The sequence below is a fragment of the Lissotriton helveticus genome, chromosome 4_1 (genome assembly GCF_964261635.1).
Source record: "Lissotriton helveticus chromosome 4_1, aLisHel1.1, whole genome shotgun sequence".
Taxonomy (NCBI): domain Eukaryota; kingdom Metazoa; phylum Chordata; class Amphibia; order Caudata; family Salamandridae; genus Lissotriton; species Lissotriton helveticus.
In genome coordinates, this window is record NC_136063.1 from 1,918,641,155 (window position 1) to 1,918,668,797 (window position 27,643).

General features: G+C 41.4%; 1 protein-coding gene across 1 annotated transcript in view; it reads left to right on the forward strand.

The window, feature by feature from the left end:
* LOC144829431 (hypoxanthine-guanine phosphoribosyltransferase) overlaps positions 1–27,643 on the forward strand; it is an 887,535-nt gene that overhangs the window by 699,042 nt on the left and 160,850 nt on the right. Inside the window, exon 7 of the mRNA XM_078688569.1 lies at positions 9,393–9,439. Coding sequence (XP_078544695.1) covers positions 9,393–9,439 — 47 coding nt within the window. The remainder of the gene's footprint in view (positions 1–9,392; positions 9,440–27,643) is intronic.

Below are 27,643 nucleotides of genomic sequence, written 5' to 3' on the forward strand. Positions count from 1 at the left end.
AGAAGGAATTGTACAGACCTGACGGACTTCCACAAACATGCTGGAGATATGAAAAGGAAATTCAGAGAACGTGGATACCCCAAGAAACTGATCGAGCACTCATTTAAGCGAGCTCGGTATTATGACAGGGAAAGCTTACTAAACAAAAAAGAGAAGAAAAATGTAAAAGAGAAAATAGTGATGGTCAGCCAGCATTCTGTGATAGCCAACCAAGTAAAAAACATAATTAACCATAATTGGAAAATTCTCAACAATGGACCTGACACCAACATTTTAGAACGTCCGCTGTTCGCCTATAGAAAAAACAAAAATCTGAGATCAAACCTGGTACACACATACAGGGATGATGTGGTAGAAAATCAGTTGACAATCACTGGTAATAAAGCAGTTGGAAATAACAAATGCGGCAACTGCTGCATCTGTGATCTCTGTGTGGTTACCAAAAAAGTGGTACACAATGGAACCACACACGAGATAACAACTCTAAACAACTGCAGAACGAAAAATGCAGTATACATGATCCTCTGCCCATGCGAGCTAGCTTACATAGGCGAAACAGGCCGTGAAGTAAGAGTCAGGATCAGCGAACACAGGTCCGCAATTAAAAACAACAAAGAAAATGCTCCTCTGGTGGCACACTGGAAGGAGAAAGGCCACAATGAGAAAGATATCAGATGGATTATTGTAGAACGCATAAAAGAACTGACCAGACTAGGCGATAGCACCAGTAGGCGCAAACAACAAGAACAGTGGTACATGATGAAATTCAACACAATTAAAAAAGGCCTTAACTCAAGAGAAGAATGGGAGGCATTGATATAATACTTCTAGAATAAAATCAGGTGCAACCCCACATCCCATAGTAACCGGCATAACAGTGATTTGAAGATAGCATTTCTTAATGAACCACGTAAGCTTTGTATGTATAAAATACCTTTATCATCCCAAAACATAGGTGATCGCCACTAACATCAGGCAAAATAATAAACGTGACGATGGAACGTATTTTCTAAAATTTAAATAAATGTCACACCATCTCTAGAATAAGCAACCCGGGTCAATAAATGAAAACAGATGAATGTAAGGAAGTTACACTATATCCACTCAGTGGTGGGGGCGCTACCGACATAGAGAACGTCCCAACCGAAAGAACACAAATCAGCTGGTAACCACATCCTGTCAGTAAGCTGACATAAATGGTATAATCAGTAGGATTGCAGTCTCTAAAATCTAAATAAATAACGCACCCTGTATAAAGAAAGTAAACAAAATAAATGAAAAGAGAGGAACATAAAAGAAAGTTACACTATATCTGGGAAAATTAGCTGATAATCATAAATGGTATAATCAGTAGGATCGCAGTCTCTAAAATCTAAATAAATAACGCACCCTGTATAAAGAAAGTGAACAAAATAAATGAAAAGAGAGGAACATAAAAGAAAGTTACACTATATCTGGGTCCCGGGGACCGTCCGAAGATGGCGCCGTAGTAAAGTAGAACAATGCACAAGAAAGCAAGCGATCAGCGATCAGCGAAATACCAAAACACACAAAAAAGTCGAGAAATAGATCGCATGATTTAAAGAGTACAACTGAACATACTTTATTAAAGCAGAAACGGCACTACGTGAAAAGTAACACACTTCCCACTAGTCTCAGAACGAGCTAAATCACCACTCTAAGATGGCGGCGTCACTAACGTAGAAAACGCCCCCAGCAAAAAGAAAACTAAACAGCTGTAAACTATATGCTGACAGCAAAATGATATAAATAATGGGCTGGCCGACATGGCCACCAGATAGCGGTTCAAACGAGGCAGACGCACGACGGCCCAAGCAGTAAGGTAAGAACGAGCATCCTCCGCGAGTGGGAGCCGTGGGGGGAGGAGATCCGAGATCTTAGATTTAGGTTAATAAGCCGGGGGCGAGTGCACTCTAGGACGGGGACGCTTTTTAATGAATAATTAGTAAGCCTCCACCTAATAATGAAAGAATAGTGCTCGCCTATCATACAAAAAAAGGTAACAGACGGTTTTCCCCTCAGATAACAAGAGGGTTTTTCCTCTCAATGTAGATAATGTGGGAGGTAGCACACCACAGAATACGCCTCAATTCCGACTTTAGAATACGGGATAAGGTGGGCATATCCCTGTGTTTCAAATAATAAGCAAGGTGGTAGAGGCTTCATCCCCTACAAATCGACATGTTCGTATGATGGCTTTAGAATATATCGACAGAATACGCCTTAAGTCCAACTTCAGAATACAGGAGAAGGAGGGCATACCCCTTTGATTTAAATAATAAGCAAGGAGATAGATGCTTTATCTCCTACCGATTGACATGTTCTTTTGATTCCACTAGAACGTATCCAGTTCCTGCAAGGACATCAGTTAATATATGCCCGTTTGAAGTGGGTTTTATAACTATTTCAGGTAAGACTACATTCATATAAAGTAAATATAAAACAGGTGTTAGGATAGAAAGAACTAATAGATCCATGACCAGAAATAAATTTCCCCTTCCTTCATCTAATTAGATACAAATCTAGAAAAGAAGAAAAACACCAGACTAATAAGAAGATAAAAGAACCCCATAGGAGGAGTCGCTCCAAAAACAAAAAGGTAATTATCAACCAAGAGGAGAGAGCTAGATTAAATAGTAGAATAAACAACTACAAGTATACCTTTGTTTTCATTAGGTATATGCTCCTAATAAGGAAGGAGACCGGACAAACTTTGACATAACAGAATCCCAAAGTAGGAGGTTTTTTGAGAAAGAAAAAAGGTAAACAAAGCCCTCAAGAATACATGGTGTTGACCCCTTTTTTTCATTCAACTGAAACCCATATGTTTTTCCTCAGGCCAATCTAGCCAGAGCTAAAAACTGCTTTAAATCCAACTGTTCGGGGACAACGCCAAAGGCGCCCACTACCTAGAGCTAGAGGATTTAAGAAACCTTCCTCCCTCGACCCTAAGGTGAGAACGTGGGCAATACATAATATGCTATAACTATCTCACGTTGGATATAAGAGTCCCCGCTTTCTGGTTTCCACACAGAATCATGTTTGGAGGGCACCAAGGGTCTTTGTAAAACGGATTACAGAGCAGATGATTGCAAATTTACAATGAAAGATAATGTTGATACTATATGGTTACTGGACTGTAGATAAGGTTTCGAAACATGAGCTATGTAATTGGGCAGCGGCCTTGCATTACCCACCAGAAAATGTATAGATAACCAGTTAGTGGATAAAGTATTGAATGATATGCAAAACCACAACAGATGGATTTACCACTATGACAATGGTGAAAGAGGAGATGATTAAGACATGTAATAGAATAATAGGCACTGATATGATATCATTTTGCCCCTTATAATAGGGAGAGCGAAGCCCTGCATGTACAGGGAAAACCCCAACTAAGAAGTCCTGAAGAAGGTGCCACCTTATCAAGTGGATAGCACCGAAACGCGTCGACGCAGTCATTTACGAGAGAATCCACTTAAGCCTAAATACACATGAGATGTACATACAATTTTGTCACATTTGTGTAAGATCGTACAAGTAATGTCAGGCTAGTGGATCTGATAATCAAGTGTGGCTAAAATATCCAAGTACCACTGTTTTATAGGGGGTCTGTTTACTTTGCTATGGATTGTGATATCTTCTTTTGTATATGATATATAATATGTTTTGTATGAACTTATATGCTTTATCGCCATCTTGTATGTTCTTGTTTTATTAACCTTTTATGTTTCAGGGAAAGATCCTTTGAAATTTTAAATGTATGTTTTTTTTATTGTAAAATATTGGTTGTTTTAATAAAGCACTAGATTGTTAACAAACTTTTTCTCTGTGGAAATCATTATGTTAATATTTTCCTGCCAGACGGTGTTCTATAGCAGTCTGTAAACTAGATACTATAGTGCAACTGCTAGGTTCTAGACATCACAGCCGTTCAAACCTATCCCAGGGATTTCCCTTTGACTTTGTGTCCTTGCACCCTGTTCCCTGGTGACAGTGGGGTACCCTCTCTTTTGAAACTTATTGGGCCGATGCCCAGCAGACCTCTGCCTTCAGGGTTACCGTGAGAAGGGCACATTCTTTCATATCCTGTGATCCTGCACTGTTAAAAGGTCCTAAAGGCTGCCACTACAGAAGCTTTCTGCGGAAATCATGGGGGCAGGCATCCCGGGCTCAGCAATCCCGGGCTGAGCAACAATGTGTCTTGTACACATTTAGGGGGAGGATCCACTGCAGAGATATGAAAAAATATGGTTATCTTTTGGCCTAGCAGTGTCCAAACACAACATACCACGCTTGTGGGGTGCAAGAGAAGCTCCAACTGTGGTGGGATGGGAGCGATACATGGACTGGTGTATGTCAAATGAAAAAACAATTATTTGGGAAGGGGGTGTCCACGCAAATAGGAAAAAATATGGTCAGGGTGGCGCTCCTGTAGAGGAACGGATGTGGAGTCCAGTGAAAGTCCCAGTGGCCTTGGGGAGAATTCTCGCCGATATTACAATAATTTGGTTTTGTGTGGTGCTCATTGTATCAGGTCTGAAGTCAACGTATTATGTGGTGGATGTATTGTGTGGTGGGGCCCATCCCTAATTATGACACCTGATGATAATACACAGTGTATATGCTGCTGTTCAGTTATAAAAATCAATAAAAAGATCTTGGGGCGGAAAAAGAAGATTGACTAAATTATGCAGCAAGAAAAGTCAAATTGTGCAACATGAGCACATTTTGTGAGGATATTCATTGTCATTTTTACACATAACATCACTGTCTTTGAACAGATTTAACAATGTTTAACATCATAATTCAACACTAAGCAATTGCAGGATAACCAGTCAACTTTTCAAAGGTCCCTCAACTGTGCCAGAACAGTTTAACCACACTTTTAGTATTTTTGATCCCTTTGAGCTAGAAATAATTTAGGTTGTTAAACTCTGCAGATTATGGGGTAGATGATGGATTGTGACAAATCCGGAAAATCTATAATATGCAGAAAACACTGCAGCTGTAGAGTCTCATAATTCCTGTGGCCCTACCAATAACTAAACACATTTCTTTTGTTAGAGGGAACCCTCCAGAAGCACAACTTCAACATTCTAGAGATACAAAAAAGCTATTGGAAATTTAAGTAACACACATCTCTGAATCGTGTTTATGGGTCAAACATCCTCATCTATCACTTATCTATATCCACTGGGGACACCAATAAAGCAAACTGACACCATCAGGAGGCATTCTCTATTCACTTTTCGCCTCTGCACCACTATTTAGGCTCAACCACCCTATATAGGATCCCCTCCTTGGCAACACCATTAGAGCTCCCATTATAGAAGAGAAGTAGCCCACACCACAGCTTTCCCACCGCAAGGGTGTGAGGAGGGGCTCTATGTTGAAGCATGCCATTCATGGGGTGGGTGAGGGCTTTGTCCTTTAAATAAAGAACTCCTATCACATGCAACAAGACTGTGATCCTACTAGACTTTATTTTTTGTTTTTATTGTCCCACCCGTAGATTTGGGTTACTTTAATTACCATTAGCATATTTGTGTCTTTGGAATAACTATAAGCCTCTAAAACGGAAACCCTTAAATAAACTCTTAAGCTGATAATAATTTTAGAAGTGTGGCTCAAATGGTTAGAGCGGCAGACCCTGATGCAGATGTCTGGTCCGGGACCAGCGTTCAATACCCGCCTCGGCGGGTCTTGGGCTCAATTTCCTCGGACCTGATAATTCTCACCTCGTGCCTATTCTAATCATGGGTCCCACTCTGCAACTCTGGGCAATAGCTTGCTTAATCTCCACAACGGCCCCAACAGCGCTGGGATGCCTGGCTTCACCTTGGGGGTGCCCAGGAGTGGACATTTCACAGGGAAAAAATCCAGGAAGGGTTCCTAAGCGGTATACGGACAGTGCCCGGACACTTCCGTTGGAGGTAGCTGTGCGCTTTACAAAGGCTGGCATTTACATTTACATTTAGCTATAAAATTCCTAAATGTTCTAGCAAAGTTGAAGCTACCGTTTCCAGCAACACTGGGTTGTTTTGACTGATGTGCTGTTACCTGTTTGACTAGCATGTCTATCGCTCTCAAAACCTACTCCCGCCAATCTATACCTTCCTCTCCATCTTATGACTAACCCTGTAAGTGTGCCATATGATGACCGCCTACAATCAGGTTTATTGATTTGCTTGGGGAATGTAGATACAGTCTTCTAGATGTTGAGTTAAGCTACACTTGCCATTGCTATATATAGCAATTTAAGTGAAACACAGTTTGAACTATATAACCTTGAAACTGTGTGTCTGGGTGTGGCTACCTCTTAGATGGTTACTTAACAAAGATTTAGATTAAGATACTTTCCCTACATTAAGACCTATTTGGAAAAAGTGGGGGGCCTTTAATGTGGCAGGCAAATGATCTCCCTCTAGGCCCTTATCTTATGGTTGCCGAGTATTTAGGATATTGCAGCATGTACGTATTGCAGAGTCACATTTAGTGCCCATGTCCAAAACCACTTGTAAAAACAAATTGGGCATCAACCATAGGCCGAGCCTTAATAGCTCATGAGGACATCAAGCTTAAGCAAACCGTGCACTAGCAAGTTACCACCATGAGCCGATTCTTCTTTCTGGCATTGGATTCAGAAGCAAGGAAATAACATTTATTTCAGTTCTTCAAACCCCAGGGGCTGGCTAGATAAAGAGTATAGATGCATGCATGCATACATACAAAGCGTGGGACCGCTTTCGGGGATTCACCCTCATCAGCTAGACGTTGTGAGTAAAAGAGCGATGGATTAAACCCTTATGTTTGTGACTGGGGGGTGAAAGTTTGCATTGTTCAGGATTCCGTCCAACATTTGTTCCTTTTGCTTGGATCTTTTATAAGAAAATGTTTTTCTCAATAGCCATCACCTTAGCTATGAGACTGGGAGTGGGGTGGTCAGTCATGAGCCCTATCTTAATTTTTTTTTCTAAGAGAAGGTGGCCCTTTGTCCTTGTCCTTCGTTCTGCCCCAATTTTCCTCTGACTGCTGTAGGGCTTCTTTATTTATGTGCAGCGCACAGTTCCCTTTGGTCTCCGATATTTTTATTCCCCTTGTATATCCAACAATTTTCAGGCAACAATAAAAGTGCCAAGATACCTCTGGTGATTAATGTACCTGCTGGAGAGAGATCAGAGTTTTGTCTAGTGGCAAGTTTTGACTCATCTATGGTAGCACAGACAGTTAATATACCTGCTGCATTGAGCATATACTATGTAGTTCACAGAAAATAGCTTAGTGGGTTACTACTGCTTTTATTCACAGAGATCCTGTTGATACTGTGCAATTCATAAATTACAATCGTAATCTAGGTGGTTTGAAAGTTATGCTTTTTTCCCCAGTCTTTCATTATCCTAATTTTGCTAAAAGGGGTTTGGGTAGGAATAAAATCTTAAGTTAACCCTAACCACTTGTTTTACGTTCTGAATCCTGAGTGTGCTTCCCCAGACTAAGCACCATTAAAGAATCCCTACCAGTATGAATGACGTGAATCCTACACCTTGAAGTCCCCTTTGTCTTACCTAACATTTTCTATACACTGATTTACACACCTATGATTCGCTGTATGCATTTGTGATGTAAATTGCACCGACACCCTACATAGGTATGAGAGGCGCTAAAAAACAAATGAAATACATGTGAGGGAGGGGCTTTGGAGAAATGAGAGGCACTGTTGGAGGGTGGTAGGGAGGGAATCATTGACGAGCCCCAATAAAGATTGCTGTATCCCGGTGCACTGCAAGGTCGTCACAAACTATGTTTTACAAACGAATACAATGGAGTGACTTTGGAGAAATGAGAGGCACTGTTGTAGGGTGGTATGGAGGTAATCATTGACGAGCCCCAATAAAAATTGCTGTATCCCGGTGCACTGCAAGGTCGTCACATACTATGTTTTAAAAACGAATACAATGGATTATATAAGAAGAATGTGTTGTATAATGCAATTAATTTGACATTTGGCCCAAAATGTTCTTGGTGCAAGAAACACCCCCAAACCCTCCTTGTAGTGGTCAGACTCATTTGCTGCGGTCGCTCTCTATGCACCCAACTTATTGGTAACATTTTTCAGGACCTCTTTGAGGTGCCGGTCCGGCACTTCACGTTAGTACTGGAATGAGAAAGTGATGCCTCGGAATAGTGTTTTGTGAACTGGAATGTCCCGATGACTTATTAGTAATCTTAATTAAACGAAGATTTAGGTACTGTTGAGAAAAATTCACCACCATATATGGTGCTCTTCAGATTATCTCGTTGCACAAACATCGAACAGAGTCAATGTTTTATAGTCCAGGAGAAAATCATTTCAATTTGGTCATGTCACAGGAGTCGTCCTTCACACCAGAGAACGGGACCGTGTAGCTAATTATCACCTCCATGTTGCCGCAGTACAACCAACTAGTTTATAAAGCCAAATTAATTCAGTGAAAACTTGCTTGCAGGAAGGGAGTGTAACCAGTTTAGTCTTGCAATAGGTCATACCAAGTTCTAGTGGAAAGAACTTGGAGTGCCCTGGTAACAAAGGGTGAAAGATATTTCTTTCTTCCTTGCAACGGTATAGTGCTAAAATAAAATGTAAGCGTGATATAGGGCACTAGCACCTGCTTGTCGTGACCATGATCATAGAACTGCCTAAATGCCATACTGAATGAGGTCATTGTAAACGCCTTCCTAATGAAGGTTGCTTTGATCCAGCTCGAAGTTTCCAGAACGCATGAAAAATACAAATAAAGATTATTTTTTAAATGGAAGCGTGGACCTCTGTAGGCTTTCAAGCAAATTGTTGGTCATAACTGTGTCCGATCTGGGCTGGGAAAAAAACACCAATAAGGTCCAAGGGCTACTAAATATATGTAACCTGGTGGGGAAAGTTGTGACTAATGATAAAGAAATTCAGACAGACAGTGTAGCAATATTTAAATAATGTCGGGAGCAGGAGGGGAGTGAAAGTAACTTGGTACGACATGTGATTGGCATGCGGCGGAGACAGTGCTGGTATGGAGCCAATATTTAATTTTTCACAATCTTTGCCTGGCCTGTTCTATTGATCTTACGCTGACCTCTCTTTATCCACCTACATTTACGCCTATCTCTTCCCCAGCCCATTGCCTCGTAGTCCACAACAGGACAGTAATCATTCCAGACTTGTTTCTACAGCATTTTGTTTCTTTAAGGTCCATTGTATGATCGTATTTCTTTTTGAGTTACCTTTAATTATTTTTGGTGTGTTAAAAACATTTAAACTCAAGTTACCACTTCTTTCTTCGAATCATGTATTTGTTTCATGTTGCATTATTTTAATTCTACTTTTTTTCCTTTGGCAGTTTACTAGTAAAAAGAACTCCTCGAAGCGTAGGATACCGGCCTGATTGTAAGTGATATTTTATTTCAATATACTAATGAATAAAAAATGTTTAGTGGTTATTGTGAGAGGAAGGATATTGTTCCAGCATTTGGGTAGAAACTAGTCGTTCTCTTCCAGGGGATACTCATTAATAGTCATAAGCACTGAATAATCTCCGCCCATGAGCGGGAACCCGGAACATATAATAAAATATATATATATATATGTGTAAATACATATAATAGTACATAGTACTAAACAAATTATACACATATATATTTATAACCAATAAAAATGCAGCCCAACATAACCCATAGGCTAATAAAGCCATAATTACATATTTTCTGCAGTATGAAAATAAATCATATAAATAATGCAATAAAAAGGCATGAGCCTCAAAAGCATTCCATAATCAGCAGAAAAACTTTATTTTCATCAAAGAATTTGTAATAAAAGGCAATTAGCCTAAGAAGGCTGCATACAGAAAACTATCCCTGTATAGAAAATCAGACTGACACCTCGCCTTTAAGGCATCAGAGAATCTGAACACTTTGCCTTTAAGGCCTCCAGGGGAACTCTGTTTCCATCATGCACCACAGGTGACAGTTGGGTCAGTTCTTTTTTCCGGCTTGTTCTGTGAGGAACCTGGAACTTGAGCTCGGTTGAATTTGACTGTTTTCAGTCAGAATTTGGTTTTTTTCCTGTCTTTTTTGACAGAATTGGCTTTTGGTGGTGTTCTACCTTTTCTGACTAAATCTTTAGAAAAATTTTAGTCAGTTATGCCACCTTTATTCTACAAGTGCCCTTCCTGTGGGAAGAAGATGTCCAAAACAGATCCTCATTCTGTTTGTGTGGTTTGTCTCCCTTCCACACATGATGTAGAAAAATGTTACCATTGCCTCAAGCTTTCTAGCAGAACTTTGAAAGAGAGAGAAAAAGTTCGGCTTTTGGGGCTGATGGAGAGAGAACGACGGCGTGAAAAGGGGGCAAGGAGTGTTTTGTCATCTGGAAGATCTCTTTCTCACCCAAAACGTCGAAGATCTGCTTCTCCTGAAGGTAACAGCAAGAAAAAACGACATCAGGAAGCGTCGACGTCGAAGAAAGTAAGTGCGGCGTCGAAATCAAGGTCGACGTCGAGACCGCAGAAAACTGCATCGACGTCGAAGACATCGCCGGTGAGGCATAAGTCGGCGTCGAAGCGAAGATCGAGGTCGCCGTCGAGAAGTGTATCGACGTCGAGACATCTGGTGTCGAATGCTGTGAGGACGACGTCGAGAGCAGCGCGTTCGACGTCGAGAGAGAGAATGCGATCGACGTCGAGAGGAAGAGTTCGATCGGCGTCGAGAGAGAAGTTCAGATCGACGCCGAGAGACGAAGGTACGAGGTCGAGACCTGAAAAGAGAAGACGATCCAGATCGCCGTCGAGACATGGTTCGACGTCGAGGCATGCCTCGGGCTCGAGGCTTGAGAAAGTCCAGTCGGCGTCGAGAAAATGTCCGACGTCGAGGAAGTCGACGTCGAGATCGCCGGTGTGTGTCTCACGGTCGACGTCGAGACATTCTAGATTAGCCTCTCTGACCTCTCATAGGTCTTTGTTGAGGTCTGAATCAGCGTCGAGGCGTTGGATGACCCTCCAAAGTCTGTTTCACACGACCTACAGTCAAGAGCATCGGTGAGCAGATCTCCTGTGGTCGGAGCTTCTCCACACCAAGATTCTTCAGTGGTGGCTCATTCTGACTCTATGTCAAGGAAGTCAGCGTCAGGAGAAAGACAGGTGGTTCCCAGAGAGGTGCAGGCTCCAGCTTCTGGGTCTCCACATTCAGTTGGGAGTACTTCCTCATCTGCTTCTTCTTCTTCGTTGGGAATGCAGATTGTGCAGGTTTCCCCGGAGGGCTCTCCGGTGCGTAAAACACCACCTGCAGGTATGTCTCCAAGATGGCTAGAAAGCATCCGTCATTGGAAGATGCAGCCAAGACCTAGTCAAGGACCACTGACTATGGGGGCCTCGAGACCAGCGGCTGGTGGTTCTCCAAGGAGATCCAGATCTCCAGTGCGAAGGCTTTCACATTCTAGGGAACGCAGTAGGCATCGGTCTACTACTCCTGAGAGAAGACATAGATCTCCTGCTTCTTCATCTTCAACAAGGTCTACTTACAGAGACTATTCGCCCACGATTTCATCAACACCACCCTCTAGGGTTTCGCCTGTAGATGATTTGGGAACTTTCAATGATGTTTTGTGTCGTGGGGCGAGTAAATTCAATATTACCATGACAGTACCTCAGGTGAAATATTCTGTCATTTTTGAGACTCTGCATCAAAAGTCCTCTGCTAGGCCTCTTCTTTTATTGGTGCCTGGTTTGTTGGAACCGGCAATGAAGACTTTTTTGACGCCAGCAACTGTAGGATCAGATCCTTCAAGGATTGCGAAAAAGTATAAGGCACCTGATCAAGACCCCTTGTTCCTGCGCACAGATCCGCCACCAGATTCTCTCATAGTGGCTGCAGCCAGGAAGGCCCATTCGGCTACATCTGTCTCGTCTGCCCCTCCTGAGAAAGACAGTAAAAATATGGATTCCTTGGGCCGAAGGATGTGTAACACAGCTGGTTCGGTCATGAGAGTGGCCAGTGCTGCGGTTTGCTGGGTCGCTATGATCGCCTCTTATGGGACTCTATGGCGAGGTTTGCAGACAAACTTCCAAAGTAAGATCAGAAAGATTTCCTAGAGATTGTGGAAGAAGGTGGTTTGGTTGCTAACCAAAGTATAAGTGCAGCTGCGGATTCCGCTGATCTGGCAGCTCACGGTTATGCCTACGGCATATGCTCCAGAAGATCGGCTTGGCTGCGTCTCACGGGTCTAAAGCCGGACTCCCAAAGAAAGATAGTTAACCTAAAATACAATGTCCCACAGCGGATCAACTAGCAAGCACCTCAGATTTCCAAAGTCCCATAAATTGTATATATAGTTGTCTGCTGTGATTGAGTCCCACTGGAATCCCAGACGAGAAATGTCAAAAGTAAATGGTGGCAGCACCAAAATTGAAAGTAAATCAATGGAGCCAAAGGTTTATTCCAAATGTAATTTTTTCTTTTTATTTTCTTATTTCTCAAGGTGCACAAGACAGCCAACGCGTTTCGCTCCAAAAAGGAGCTTCGTCAGGGCTGAAACAAACGTGAAATATACATATATATTAAAAAAACATACTGACACAAAGTACAATAACATTTAAAAACAAATACAACATACAATGTACATGAAAAAACACCAAGATGTCTCGAAGAACTCAATAAGTACAATAACCACATTATTTAACAAAGTTTTTATATATGAACAAAGAATCTTCTTAAGGTAATTAGGTCATTCTGGTCGTTAACCCATTTTGGGAAGCAGATTTAAGAAAAGAAATAAAAAAGGGGGGATAGAAGGTAAGTAGCGCGGAAAGTCTTAAGTAAAAAGAGGAGGGACAGGAGAGGAAATAATAAATGAACAATCAATTATGAAACAAGAATATTAAACAAAAGCATATTGATAAAAGAATAGTTCTATACGGAACAGTGTGGACCCTAAAGTCAAAATTGACTAATCACAGGTAATCCCAAGAGTGTACCGTAAGGTTTCTCACCAATTATGATGAACGATAAGTCTTTCAATAGTGCAGTCAGGATGAATAGAGAAGTTCTAACCAATATGATAAACCACAAAACTAAAAAGCAGAAAATATTTTTTGGGTAAATATATAAACAATATATATCAATCACCAAATTGCAGAATCCTCGAAAGCATAAACAGTGACAAGAGCATCAATAGTGTAGAGAAATACTTAAAAAACAATACAATAATCAAATAGGACTTATTCCATAGTGTAAACCAAAGTAGCAGTCTCTCACCTATGATAATTAGTCCTAGTCGGAAGTAAGATTATCACATAAGGCCGACTAGTCAGTATAGATGTCATGGGCAGTCATGGGCGGACTGTTCCAAAATATGTCTAAACAAAGAAGAGAGACAAAATGAAGAGACAAAAGTAAATGAAAAAAATAATAAAAAAAGAAGTAAAAAGGGGGGACATGCGGATACCGGAACGCTTTCATTTAATAGCAATTCTAAAATGACTGATTCCAAAAACACACAAGCTGTGTGGTTGTAAATCTACTGATAGCGTCGGGCCTACATGACAGTATATATTAAATAAATATATACGGCATCTTTAGCTTCATTACACAAGTAAAGTCAATAATTCTAAGTTGAAAATTACTCACATTGATATTCTAAGTATAGTGCATAGAGCAACGTTTGCGCAGTCCTTGATAAGCTGCCATACCACGAGCTGTAATCAACAAATAAATAATGGGCTTGAACAATTATAAACTTTCTAGTTAGAACAAGTGCAGCATTCATAATCATCCACATTGCACAGATACGTAATACGACAAAAAGCCCAAGGTACCTCCCCATGGGCTTGAACAAATATAAACTTTCTAGTTAGAACAAGTGCAGCATTTATAATCATCACATGAAGACGAAAAAATAATCAAAACCGTTCTAGCCACTATGATCAATATACATGTCGCACATATCCAGGAACCATGCATATTTCAAGGAACCAGTTACCCCAGACGTTTACAATTGTGACCGGCAATTTCATAATAAACGCATGCAAAAAAACGCCACAATAACATTTTAGGAACAAAGTCCATAGTCAAAAGAAGGGGGGGTCCCAGGGCGCTTAAAGTACAGCCAGTCTAAACGAAAAGAGTGGCTCGCTCAATTTAAAAAGATAATCCGAAACGGAGCCCCACAGAGCAGCTTACCTGCAGGAGGAGATTACAGCACCAACAGTCCAACGCGGAAACACTCGAACAGTGGCCGCGAAGACGAGACGGCTTTTTGGGAAAACCCGCGCCTTGGTCATGTGATCCCGGAAACCAATCCTGAGGGAAATGGAGGACGGATATATCACGTGGGCGGCCCCACAGTATAAGGGGCATAAATGTAAAAACAAAACATGTAATTGAGGCGGCCATGATGGAATAGGTATGGCGGTAATGAAAACACAATGAGTGTAGGTAATATGCTTCACGGAAAAAGCATAAACAAATAAATTAGAAGAACGGTAAAGGAACCTCGCCGTTTGTTGCCAAAAAACCGACAATTATCTCCTAAAAAGTAAATAAACTAAACAGGTTGATTTTAATGGAATCCGGTCATTAATAATTGTGAAGGGACAGAAATAGGGTAAAGAATGTAGGTAAAGAAAAAAATGAAGAAAAAGGGACACAAGAAGTAATAATGTTACACATGAAAGCAAAATTTGACAACAGTGTAATGTAAACAAATAAAAAAAAACACCAATTACTGACAAAAAGTAAATGTAATAAGAATACAGGTTGGACCAAGCAGAATAAAAAACCTCTAGAGTGTCTGTGTATAGAAGTGAACACAATCAGGTCCAATAAAAAATTCAATGGTCAAAACTGGTCAGAGGGCGTCCACTGGTGAACCAAACAACATGTTGTAAGAGTTTGAGAGTAAAAGGAATTGCTGGCTGTCATCAATGAAAGATTGTGTGAGTGGAAGGATTCACACCTCCTCACAGAGGATGAATTCAAATTCTTACATGTGTTGCACCCGTCTTTTCCTTGTATATACATTCTCCCGAAAATTCATAAGGAGGGTGGGGGGTTTCCACCGGGCAGACCTATTATCTCAGGGGTGGGCTCACCCACTGAAGGGCTCTCCCACTATGTTGATCTCAAACTGCAAAAATATGTCTTTGGTCTACCCTCGTACATTCGTGATAGCAAGGACATATTGGTGAAACTCAATGGTTTCGAGTGGTCGGATGACCTCTATTTTGTGACATTGGATGTCACCAGCCTCTATACTTGTATAGATAGTGTATGGAAAAATGGCGGTGCAGTCGTTTCTAGATCGAGAGGATGCCCAGCTATACTCACAGAATGAGATGGTCATGCAGATGATAGATCTCATCTTGTTGAATAACTTCTTTCTTTTTGACGGTCGCTGGTACCAGCAGACCAGTGGTACCGCGATGGGTTCCAGGTTTGCTCCCTCGTACGCCTGCCTCTTTATGGGGTGGTACGAGAGGGAGCATGCCTGGGGCCGATGTGCCTCCCCCTGGACCAATAATATTGTGTTCTGGGGGAGGTACATCGATGATGTGATTTGTCTGTGGTCAGGTACAACTGGGGAACTTGCTGATTATTGTTTGTATCTCAATGACAATCCCTATAATGTTAAGTACACCATGTCATATAACAAGAGCAGCATCAACTTTCTAGATATTACGTTTTATGTAAAAGATGGTCGAGTCCATAGCAAACTGTATAGGAAGGAAACCTCCTGTAACTCTGTACTGCTTGCGTCTAGTGCTCATGCTAGCTCAGTAATTAAAAATATCCCTTTTGGTGAACTCACAAGAGTACGTAGAACATGTAGTGAACCAGACACATTCAGGGAAAATTTAAACGATACGAAACTCAGATTTCTCAAACGTGGCTATGATCGTAAAACTGTGGATAGAGCGGTATCCAGAATTGAGACAGTAGACAGGGACTCTACCCTGGCTAACAAGAACAAGAGTACTAAAGGTGATAAAGAATCTAACAGAGTGAGGTTTGTCACCCAGTACACGTCCTGCAGTGACAAAATATTCAATATTTTCAGGAAAAACTGGCACTTGTTAATTGGAATTGAGGGCATAAAAAAACCACATAGGTGAAAAACCATTGATTACTTACAGGAGGGGTGTTTCCCTACGGAATGAATTATGTCCCAGTTATGTAGTCACACCAACGAGAAAGGGGAACTGGCTACCTCCAAAACCACCAGGCTTTTTTACATGTGGATCATGTAATGTTTGTGAGATGGGTAAGAACAAGATCACCTCATTTTCATACAATAGCGATCGAAGGTTTGAAATCAAACATTTTTGCAATTGTAACACCCCCTACACGGTCTATGTCCTAGGTTGCCCTTGTGACCGTATATATGTGGGTAGCAGTATACGGCCGCTGAAACTAAGAATCCAAGAACATCGAAGGGCAATTATCAATAGGGACATTAGACATCCTATCATGGAACACTACAATATGGAACATTTAGATAATGACAACTTTTGGTTCCACGCGATCCAGCACATCCCCTGTAATAAAAGGGGGGGGTAATAGGGAGTTAACCCTAAGGAGGGAGGAAGCCAAATGGATTTGTCGATTAAGAGCAATCAATCAGGGACATAATTTCGATAATGAGCTTCACCACTTTTTATAGTGTGCCCCTTGCTCCACTCCTTTGCTCTAGGGTCAGTGTCCTGCACCTCTGTTTTAAGATTGAAAATTCACCATTGGCAAGAATTGGTAAACTATGGAATATGCAGTTGAGGATATAATTCTGCTAAAGAGCTACATCATCTCTGTATGATGTATTCTCTACTGTAACTTCTAATGAAAATACCAAGTTTTTCATCTTTATTTGATTCTCAATTTTAATTCGACTCAATGTTGTCCACTTTGGGCCACCGCCAGCAATTCCTTTTACTCTCAAACTCTTACAACATGTTGTTTGGTTCACCAGTGGATGCCCTCTGACCAGTTTTGACCATTGAATTTTTTATTGGACCTGATTGTGTTCACTTCTATACACAGACACTCTAGAGGTTTTTTATTCTGCTTGGTCCAACCTGTATTCGTATTACATTTACTTTTTGTCAGCAATTGGTGTTTTTTTTTATTTGTTTACATTACACTGTTGTCAAATTTTGCTTTCATGTGTAACATTATTACTTCTTGTGTCCCTTTTTCATTATTTTTTTCTTTACCTACATTCTTTACCCTATTTCTGTCCCTTCACAATTATTAATGACCGGATTCCATTAAAACCAACCTGTTTAGTTTATTTACTTTTTAGGAGATAATTGTCGTTTTTTTGGCAACAAACGGCGAGGTTCCTTTACCGTTCTTCTAATTTATTTGTTTATGCTTTTTCCATGTAGCATATTACCTACACTCATTGTGTTTTCATTACCGCCATACCTATTCCATCATGGCCGCCTCAATTACATGTTTTGTTTTTACATTTATGCCCCTTATACTGTGGGGCCGCCCACGTGATATATCCGTCCTTCATTTCCCGCAGGATTGGTTTCCGGGATCACATGACCAAGGCGCGGGTTTTCCCGAAAAGCTGTCTCGTCTTCGTGGCCACTGTTCGAGTGTTTCCGCGTTGGACTGTTCGTGCTGTAATCTCCTCCTGCAGGTAAGCTGCTCTGTGGGGCTCTGTTTCGGATTATCTTTTTAAATTGAGCGAGCCACTCTTTTCGTTTAGACTGGCTGTACTTTAAGGGCCCTGGGACCCCCCCTTCTTTTGACTATGGACTTTGTTCCTAAAATATTATTGTGGCGTTTTTTTGCATACGTTTATTATGAAATTGCCGGTCACAATTGTAAACGTCTGGGGTAACTGGTTCCTTGAAATATGCATGGTTCCTGGATATGTGCGACATGTATATTGATCATAGTGGCTAGAACGGTTTTGATTATTTTTTCGTCTTCATGTGATGATTATAAATGCTGCACTTGTTCTAACTAGAAAGTTTATATTTGTTCAAGCCCATGGGGAGGTACCTTGGGCTTTTTGTCGTATTACGTATCTGTGCAATGTGGATGATTATGAATGCTGCACTTGTTCTAACTAGAAAGTTTATAATTGTTCAAGCCCATTATTTATTTGTTGATTACAGCTCATGGTATGGCAGCTTATCAAGGACTGCGCAAACGTTGCTCTATGCACTATACTTAGAATATCAATGTGAGTAATTTTCAACTTAGAATTATTGACTTTACTTGTGTAATGAAGCTAAAGATGCCGTATATATTTATTTAATATATACTGTCATGTAGGCCCGACGCTATCAGTAGATTTACAACCACACAGCTTGTGTGTTTTTGGAATCAGTCATTTTAGAATTGCTATTAAATGAAAGCGTTCCGGTATCCGCATGTCCCCCCTTTTTACCTCTCTTTTTTTATTATTTTTTTCATTTACTTTTGTCTCTTCATTTTGTCTCTCTTCTTTGTTTAGACATATTTTGGAACAGTCCGCCCATGACTGCCCATGACATCTATACTGACTAGTCGGCCTTATGTGATAATCTTACTTCCGACTAGGACTAATTATCATAGGTGAGAGACTGCTACTTTGGTTTACACTATGGAATAAGTCCTATTTGATTATTGTATTGTTTTTTAAGTATTTCTCTACACTATTGATGCTCTTGTCACTGTTTATGCTTTCGTGGATTCTGCAATTTGGTGATTGATATATATTGTTTATATATTTACCCAAAAAATATTTTCTTCTTTTTAGTTTTGTGGTTTATCATATTGGTTAGAACTTCTCTATTCATCCTGACTGCACTATTGAAAGACTTATCGTTCATCATAATTGGTGAGAAACCTTATGGTACACTCTTGGGATTACCTGTGATTAGTCAATTTTGACTTTAGGGTTTTTAGAGTCCACACTGTTCCGTATAGAACTATTCTTTTATCAATATGCTTTTGTTTAATATTCTTGTTTCATAATTGATTGTTCATTTATTATTTCCTCTCCTGTCCCTCCTCTTTTTACTTAAGACTTTCCGCGCTACTTACCTTCTATCCCCCCTTTTTTATTTATTTTCTTAAATCTGCTTCACAAAATGGGTTAACGACCAGAATGACCTAATTACCTTAAGAAGATTCTTTGTTCATATATAAAAACTTTGTTAAATAATGTGGTTATTGTACTTATTGAGTTCTTGTAGACATAGTGTCATCCCCTTCTTGGTGTTTTTTCATGTACATTGTATGTTGTATCTGTTTTTAAATGTTATTGTACTTTGTGTCAGTATGTTTTTTTAATATATATGTATATTTCACGTTTATTTCAGCCCTGACGAAGCTCCTTTTTGGAGCGAAACGCGTTGGCTGTCTTGTGCACCTTGAGAAATAAGAAAATAAAAAGAAAAATTACATTTGGAATAAACCTTTGGCTCCATTGATTTACTTTCAATTTTGGTGCTGCCTCCATTTACTTTTGACAAAGATAGTTAACCTGCCTTTCAACGGATCGACATTATTTGGATCTCATGCCGATGATGAGATGACAAAGATGAAATCGGAGCTGGACACTCTGAAGGCAGTGGGCCTGGAGAAGAAGAAAGACTTCCTCCGGCGTAATTTTCGTCCTTATGACAAAAGGTCTTACCAGCAACGTGGGCAATCGTCGAACTGGTCGTCGCAAAATCAGGGCCAGAACCAACAGAGGTCTCAATTTCAACAGCGCAGACCTGGGCGAGGCAGAGGAGGAAAAATACAACACTCTTCTGCTGCAAAACAGCCTCAGAAGCAATGAGAAGAGACTTCCTCCGCAGCTGTTGTCCACTCCGGTAGGAGGAAGCATTGCTTTATACTTGGACGAGCGGAAAAGACTAACAGAGGACAGGTGGGTTGTCGACATTATCCAAAATGGCTACCTCCTAAAGTTCAAAAAACCTCCTCTCATTATCAGTCCGAAAGTTCTTTTTCATCACAATTTAAAGATGTTGCAAAAAGAAGCAAACATCCTTCTGTGCAAGAAAGCAATAGAGAAAGTCCCTCGTCCACAGCGAAACCAAGGTCTGTACTCCCGGTTTTTCCTGGTGAAAAAGAAAGGTCCCAAGGCAGAATTCAGGCCCATACTGTATCTGAGACTGAACAGGTTCATTCGAAAAGAAAAGTTTTGAATGTTAGCGCTCCATTAAATATTCCCTCAATTACATCAAGGGGACTGGATGTGTTCCATCGACCTGAAGGATGCATATTTTCATGTTCCAATCTCCAAAAGGCATCGCAGATTTCTCAGGTTTCAAGTGTCTGTTCATCACTACCAGTATGCAGTACTCCCATTCGGGCTGAAGTCCGCTCCCCGTACGTTTTCCAATTGTATGGCGGTGGTTGCTGCCTTCCTTCGGAAGCAGAGATTTTTCATTTATCCTTACTTGGACGACTGGCTCCTGAAGAGTTCGTCCCCGTCTCTGTTGGAAGATCATCTGTCCATATGTCTTCATCTCATGCACAGGTTGGGTCTCCAGGTCAACTTCAAAAAATCAATTATGAATCCTACTCAGCGGATTCATTACCTGGGTGCTCTTCTGGACACAGAAAGAGAAAACGTGTGTCCTTCGGAGGAGAGGTGGTTATCAATCAAAGGGAAGTGTCAACTGCTTCTTCAATCCACTTATCCGACAGTTCGTCAAGTATCTTCTCTTCTGGGATCCATGGCATCGTGCATCTTCATAGTTCCAAATGCAAGGTTGCACATGCGTCCTCTACAAAAGTGTCTAGAAGACCAGTGGAGTCAGAGGATGGGATGTTGGGAGGATCGAGTTCTTTTTCATCAGTCCGCCAAGGACTCCATCAGGTGGTGGATGAAGAGATCACACTTGATGAGAGGTGTTCTGTTTCATCAAGACCCTCCGGTACAGACTCTGATCACGGACGCTTCACTCCAGGGTTGGGGTGCTCATATGGGCCCTCTGCAAGTACAAGGGCTATGTCCGACTCAGAGAAGGGCTATCACATCAACCTGCTGGAGCTGCGGGCTGTTAATCTAGCCTTCAAGTCCCTGTTTCCCTCATTCCAGAGTCGGTCCCTCCTGGTACAAACAGACAATACAACGACAATGTATTATTTAAACAAGCAGGAGGGTACTCGGTCCAGGACTCTGTCCATAGAAGCCCAGACCATCTGGAATTGGTTGCTGGCGAGAGACTTGTCGATAACAGCTGTACATCTGCCGGGAGTTCTCAATTCTCAAGCGGATTGTCTAAGCAGAGACTTCGTCGAGGCTCACGATTGGGTCCTCAACGAGGATGTCACAAACAGTATTTTTCAGGCATGGGGAACACCAGATATCGATCTGTTCGCAGACACGGGAAACACAAAATGCCCCGTCTTCGCGTCCAGGTTTCCCCAGAGCGGGTCTCAGGGGAATGCCCTTTTGATAGACTGGTGTCAGAACTTACTGTACGCTTTTCCACCGACCCCATTGATACCAACAGTAATCAACAGGATATATAGAACCAACTCCAGGATGATTTTGATTGCCCCAGAGTGGCCACACCAATGGTGGTTCCCAGATCTCCTTCAGATGTCAGAAGTACCACACAGGAGATTGCTGTGTCGCCCGGATCTTCTGTCCAAACAGAAGGGGAGAGTGTTCCACCCCAATCTGTCCTCCCTGCGCCTGGCAGCATGGCTCCTGAAGTCATCCAGTATGGACACTTGCAGTTGAATCCTGACTGTATGCACATCCTTAAGGAGGCAAAACGGCCCTCTACAAGGAAATCCTATGGATTTAAGTGAAACGATTTTACCTGTGGTGTGAAAGTAATGGGTTTGATCCTATCCATGGTCAGGAACAGGTGATTTTGCCCTACCTCTTACATTTACCAAGATCTGGTCTTCGATTTAATTCTATTAAAGTCCATCTTGCTGCGATCACAGCCTACAGAAAATCACCTACTCAGGTCTCCTTTTTCAGGATGCCTGTAGTAAAGGATTTTCTGGAAGGTTTGAGAAAGGTGTATCCGCCAGTCAGGTCTCCTTCTCCACCGTGGGAGCTTAATGTGGTGTTAACTAAGTTAATGGGTGCTCCTTTTGAGCCGATACATAAATCTTCCTTGCAACACTTAACTTGGAAAGTAGCATTCCTGGTGGCTATTACTTCGGCTCGTAGAGTGAGCGAGATTCAAGCTCTGTGTTGCAAAGAACCGTTTACTGTGTTCATTCCAATAGAGTGGTCCTCAGGACGCATCCTACTTTTCTGCCCAAGGTAGTGTCAGATTTTCATATTAATCAAGTCATAACCTTGCCTACCTTTTTTCCAGATCCTACTAGTCCTGCTGAAAGGGCTCTTCATTCCTTAGATTTGAAGAGAGTGCTTAAGTTTTATTTAGATAGAACAAAAACTTTGAGACATTCAGACCGTTTGTTCATTAACTATGGTCCTGTTAATACAGGCTCTGCAGCATCTAAGAGGTCCATTGCTAGATGGATTGTTTCATGTATTCTTCTAACTTATCAGTTGTCAAATAGGTCTTTGTCAGGAAGACCTAAAGCACATTCTACACGAGGAAAAGCTTCTACCATAGCTCTCCTCAGAAATGTTTCTATGGCAGAAATTTGTAATGCAGCTACTTGGCGTTCAGTGCATACTTTTACTCGCCATTATTGCCTTGACTCAGACACACAGGCAGATGCTCAGGTTGGGCAAGCATCTCTTAGAAATTTATTTGCTAATGCTACCTGAGAACTGTGTGTTTTCAGTTGTTATTGTTGTTATTTTATCTGTTCGCCCGCTTTTTTTTGGGTATGAGCTTGCTATTGACTATTAATGAGTATCCCCTGGAAGAGAAGGATTAGTTACTTACCTGTAATCCTAGTTCTCTTCCAGGGGTATACTCATTAAAGTCATAAGCACCCTCCCGCCTCCCAGTAGTTTTATGATGGTACTATTGTGTTTATTGATGCAGGTTCCTGCTAAGTTTACTGTACCGTACAAAAGAACTGACCTAATTGTCACCTGTGGTGCATGAAGGGAACAGAGTTCCCCTGGAGGCCTTAAAGGCAAAGTGTTCAGATTCTCTCATGCCTTAAAGGCGAGGTGTCAGTCTGATTTTCTATACATGGATAGTTTTTCTTGAGGTACTGGGTTTTTCAGAACCGGTACCAAACCGGTAACCCAGCGGTGCCAGGGTACACCCAAAGACCTCGGGTACTTTCCTGATTCAGACCACAGAAACTCAGAGTCTTCTAGGTGAAGTCAAGGATCGATTTTATTGGCTGCAACCAAGAAACAAGCGTCCTAGAAGTACAACACACGGGATGTATATTCTCAGGAGACTGCTCAATCCTACAAAGTCAGGCTTCTCTTTTTTAATACAAAATATTGTGCTTTAGGCAAACATTCTTCGAATTTACAGTATACTATTCACATTTTTACGTTACAAAGGAAAAGCAGAGTCATGATGACATGTCCATATTTCACTTCGTCCAGCCCACAACAAATCACCCGGCAAGGCCCAACATTTCATCAGATATCGGTGGACCCCCAATAAAAATGGGCACCTCCCCATCATAAAGCAAGTGAGAGAGAAAAGAGCAGGGACAGGTGTGAGCAAGATTCGGCAGGGTGTGTGCGATGAAATGGGTTTATGGCCTGTTGTGCCTTGATGCTATCTCATTCGGCCACTGGGAGAGGAACTGACCAAACAGGCTCGGCCTGGGGCAATGGTTTCAACCTGCCCAGGTCAGAGAAAAGTCAATTAAGGTGTACGTGTCCTTTGGAATCGAATTTAGCTGTATTATAAGCCTATATAAAGGGCAACTCACAAAATGGCTGCCGTATACAAAATGGAAGCCAAGGGTTCAGAACGAGAATGACGATTTCGAGGTGAAATCGTCACTGGAATATGACGAAAATGCTTGCACATAGTGTACTAGTCTTTTCGGTCTTTTGATACTAAATTCGTCATGTTACGACGAAGTTTTATTCTCAAGTCCAGAATTTTCAGAACCACATTCTGTATGCAGCCTTCTTAGGCTAATTGCCTTTTATTACAAATTCTTTGATGAAAATAAAGGTTTTCTGCTGATTATGGAATGCTTTTGAGGCTCATGCCTTTTTATTGCATTATTTATATGATTTATTTTCATACTGCAGAAAATATGTAATTATGGCTTTATTAGCCTATGGGTTATGTTGGGCTGCATTTTTATTGGTTAAAAATATATATGTGTATAATTTGTTTAGTTCTATGTACTACTATTATATGTATTTACACATATATAAATATATATTATTATATGTTCCGGGTTCCCGCTCATGGGCGGAGATTATTCAGTGCTTATGACTTTAATGAGTATACCCCTGGAAGAGAACTAGGATTACAGGTAAGTAACTAATCCTTCTGCTGTAGCTGCAGGGCATGTGTGGGTACGATTGAAGAATATGCTCTTGTAGCAGGATCACTTCACTATGGGGGGCCTAAGTTAAGGATGTGCTTGTTAGGTCGTGCCTAGGCAGCACATGAGTGGTCTCTTCGATACATGTTGTATTCACTCTGTGGTCTTACAGCCTGCCCATTGCCATTTTATTGGTTACTTCAATTGTCCTTCAAAAAGATTTGCTTGCTAGTGGTTAATCATTCCTCTTTGTCCCTCCTTTTTCTCTTTTGTTTCCTCCCCGAGAGCACCGCCCAATCACTGGTCTCTTTATACTGTTGCGTTCATTGGGTTAGTTTTATTATTTATCTGCTTGTTTCTTCGATGTTGCTGCCCATCTCCAATTACAGTTCACTTAATCACCCTGTGCCATCCCTCTACTACCTCCGCCTGTCGCTGGTTATTTGTTTCCTGCTCGTGTCTTCGGTGCGCCCCTTTCTCCTTGTGATAGTGTGTGACCCAAAGTGTTAAACAAAAGTCATTGAAATGGCAAACATATGGGCACTGAAAACACTGAACTGTCTCTTTTAGTGGTAGAGTTACTAATTTTCATCAGAATAAAGATCCCTAATAAGGTTGCCTACATTATGTAGGTGCAGTACATCATGCGCTGCATCACAGCAGCAACTGTACCTTCTTCGAAGCAAGAGAAGAGACAGCATGTATAAGATAAGGTGAGCTGGAAGTAGAAAGAGGCGAGGGCAGAAACAAAAGCTGTTGACCCTATCTAAATTAGCGGCCATACTAAGATAAGTGATTTGTGTCACCACATTAACACATCATGTACTGTTTGGGTAAAGGAAGTTTAATATTGGTGCATATAAATGTTTGCAGGACTATTTGATTGATTAAGTAACATGAAAAAAAGTGATTGTAGGACTATCGTAGGTGGGGCGGCTTCATAGTCTATGAATTGAGAGGTTTATAATACACGAACAGAGAAATGTTCATTTGCAGAAGCAAGTCGCAAACGTACTATTAGGATTTAAAAAAATGCTTGAAATTATTTAAGAAACCTACTTGTTGTTTTACACACAATAATTGTGAACGCAGTCTCAAACAATAGTGCAAACCATTACTTAATGTACCTAGTACATGTTCTGAAACCTCTTGGGCTACCATGACAATTCACACCACTCGAAGATGGCCTTTAAAAAGACACAGTAAGAATGTCCTTTATTGCTCTTGCTGACCGTGTTGTCTCTTTTCCCCGCCTTCGTCTCAAAACATGGTGGTGGCCATGCAGTGAAATTTTAGTGGGGATAATTGAATGTACATAGGCGAAGTTGCACATCAACCAGTGGGTGATATTTAGGAAAATACTGGAACTGGTCCGCGCCGGCTGAGGCACCACTATCCCCAAAAGAAATATAACATCCCTGACCTAGAATCCATCACGTACTCTGACAGGATGCACTCTGTGTCTGGACTGGCAAAGCCCAAGCCATTGTTATGGTACAAGGGCTGGCATGACACCTGCCCTCTCCACCACCACCTTGGGCCTCGGCTGGAAAACATGCAGTCGTATAAGATTGGGCCATGCTATGTCTTGATTTGATTGTTGCCTTTGTAAAGCGCAAACTGTCACTCTGAAAGGAGCAATCTTGGCGCTGGTTGGAGGAAGGGTGAGATGAAGCCCTGGGGACCCTAATTGAGGGAAAGGCAGAATTCGTCTGAGGATACAAAGATCCAAGTTTTCCGTGCCTTCCTAAACTGTGTCTCTATTTTTAACATTCTCAGATGAGTTGGCAAAAGGTTCGAGGCTTTAGTCCCTATGGAGGCTACTGTTTTTCCTCCCTTTGTTTTATATCTAAATCAGGAAGTTTGCTGACAAGGACCTAAGGGTCCTGGGCGTGCTGTGTGGGCTGAATCTGGTTGAGAGGTACTTTGGTTCCAGGTTAAGTGAAGCTCTGAAAGTGATTAAGAGAATCTTAAATAGTATTCTCTTGTGCAGCAGAAGACAATGAAGGGTTTTTAATGCTGCGGATGCGTGAGACCTACGTGGTCGTTTTAGGACTAAGCGGGCGGCAGCATGTTGGACATCTTGTAATCTATTTAGTGTTTATTGGCTCCCGCCAGGAGGCTGTTGCAGTAGTCCAGGCGCGAGAGGATGAGTGCCACCGCAACTGATTTCCTGGCAGTGAGGGGGATAAGATAAAAAAAAAAAATAATGACGAGGTTAAAGCAAGTCCCTGCTAATGTCAATACGTGCGTTCGGAAGGAGAGAGCGGTGTCAAACTACACTTCTACGTTTTTGGCTACCTTCAAAGTGGTGGGAGGTGGTGTCGCAACCTCCGGCCACCACTCACTCGGCTGAAATGGATGGTCTTTTCCTATCAGTAGGATCTCGGTTTTGTTTGTATTACACCTGAGGTGGTTGTCCTTCATCCACTGGATGACCTCAGCTAGGCATCGTTTAAAATTGAGTTTGGCGTTGATGGAATCATTGTCCAAAGATCGAATCAATTGAGTGTTGTCTACTTCCATCTCAAATTAGGCTATCGGAGAGATAAGTGGGGTCATGTATATGTCGCACTAAAGTTTTATAAGGTGAGAGGACAGGCAACGAAGACTTTCATGGGTAAATGGATTGTAGAACAATATCTCAGGATTCCAGTAATAAGGTGGCACAAGTAAAAAAAAATGGACACAATCACTATCCAGACTACATTGTTGTCCCTTATTATGAGTTACAATTTCAGCCATCCCAGGCGTTTTACCAAACAAGGTTTTGCATATTGGGATTTTGGAGCTTATAGAGTAACGCTAAAGGGAAAACTACGTGTTCCAGAATAAAAGAAAAATCCCCAGCACACCAAAGTAATGTCACAAAATTATCAGAGTGCGAAGTGTGAGCACAAATTCAACACCGAAAAGTGAGTTCTTGTTTTTTTCTTTTATTCCTTGGGTCTTCCAACAGCCGACACGTGTTTCGTCTCTTACAAGGAAAATCATCCAGCGACTTTATCAAGGCTGTACAGAAACAAATGAGATAAACAATGTGTCACCTGATACACTTGTTAAGTGTACACAATATTTCTACATTCTCACCCTGTGATAGGTGACAAGTAAATCTCTGTGCGTCTACTCAAACATGCACAAGGTTTGTTAAAACAAGATGTTTCCATGAAATGTCCCGCTTGAAGAGAGGATATGAATTTATATCCGAAAGACCAAATGTAAGGAT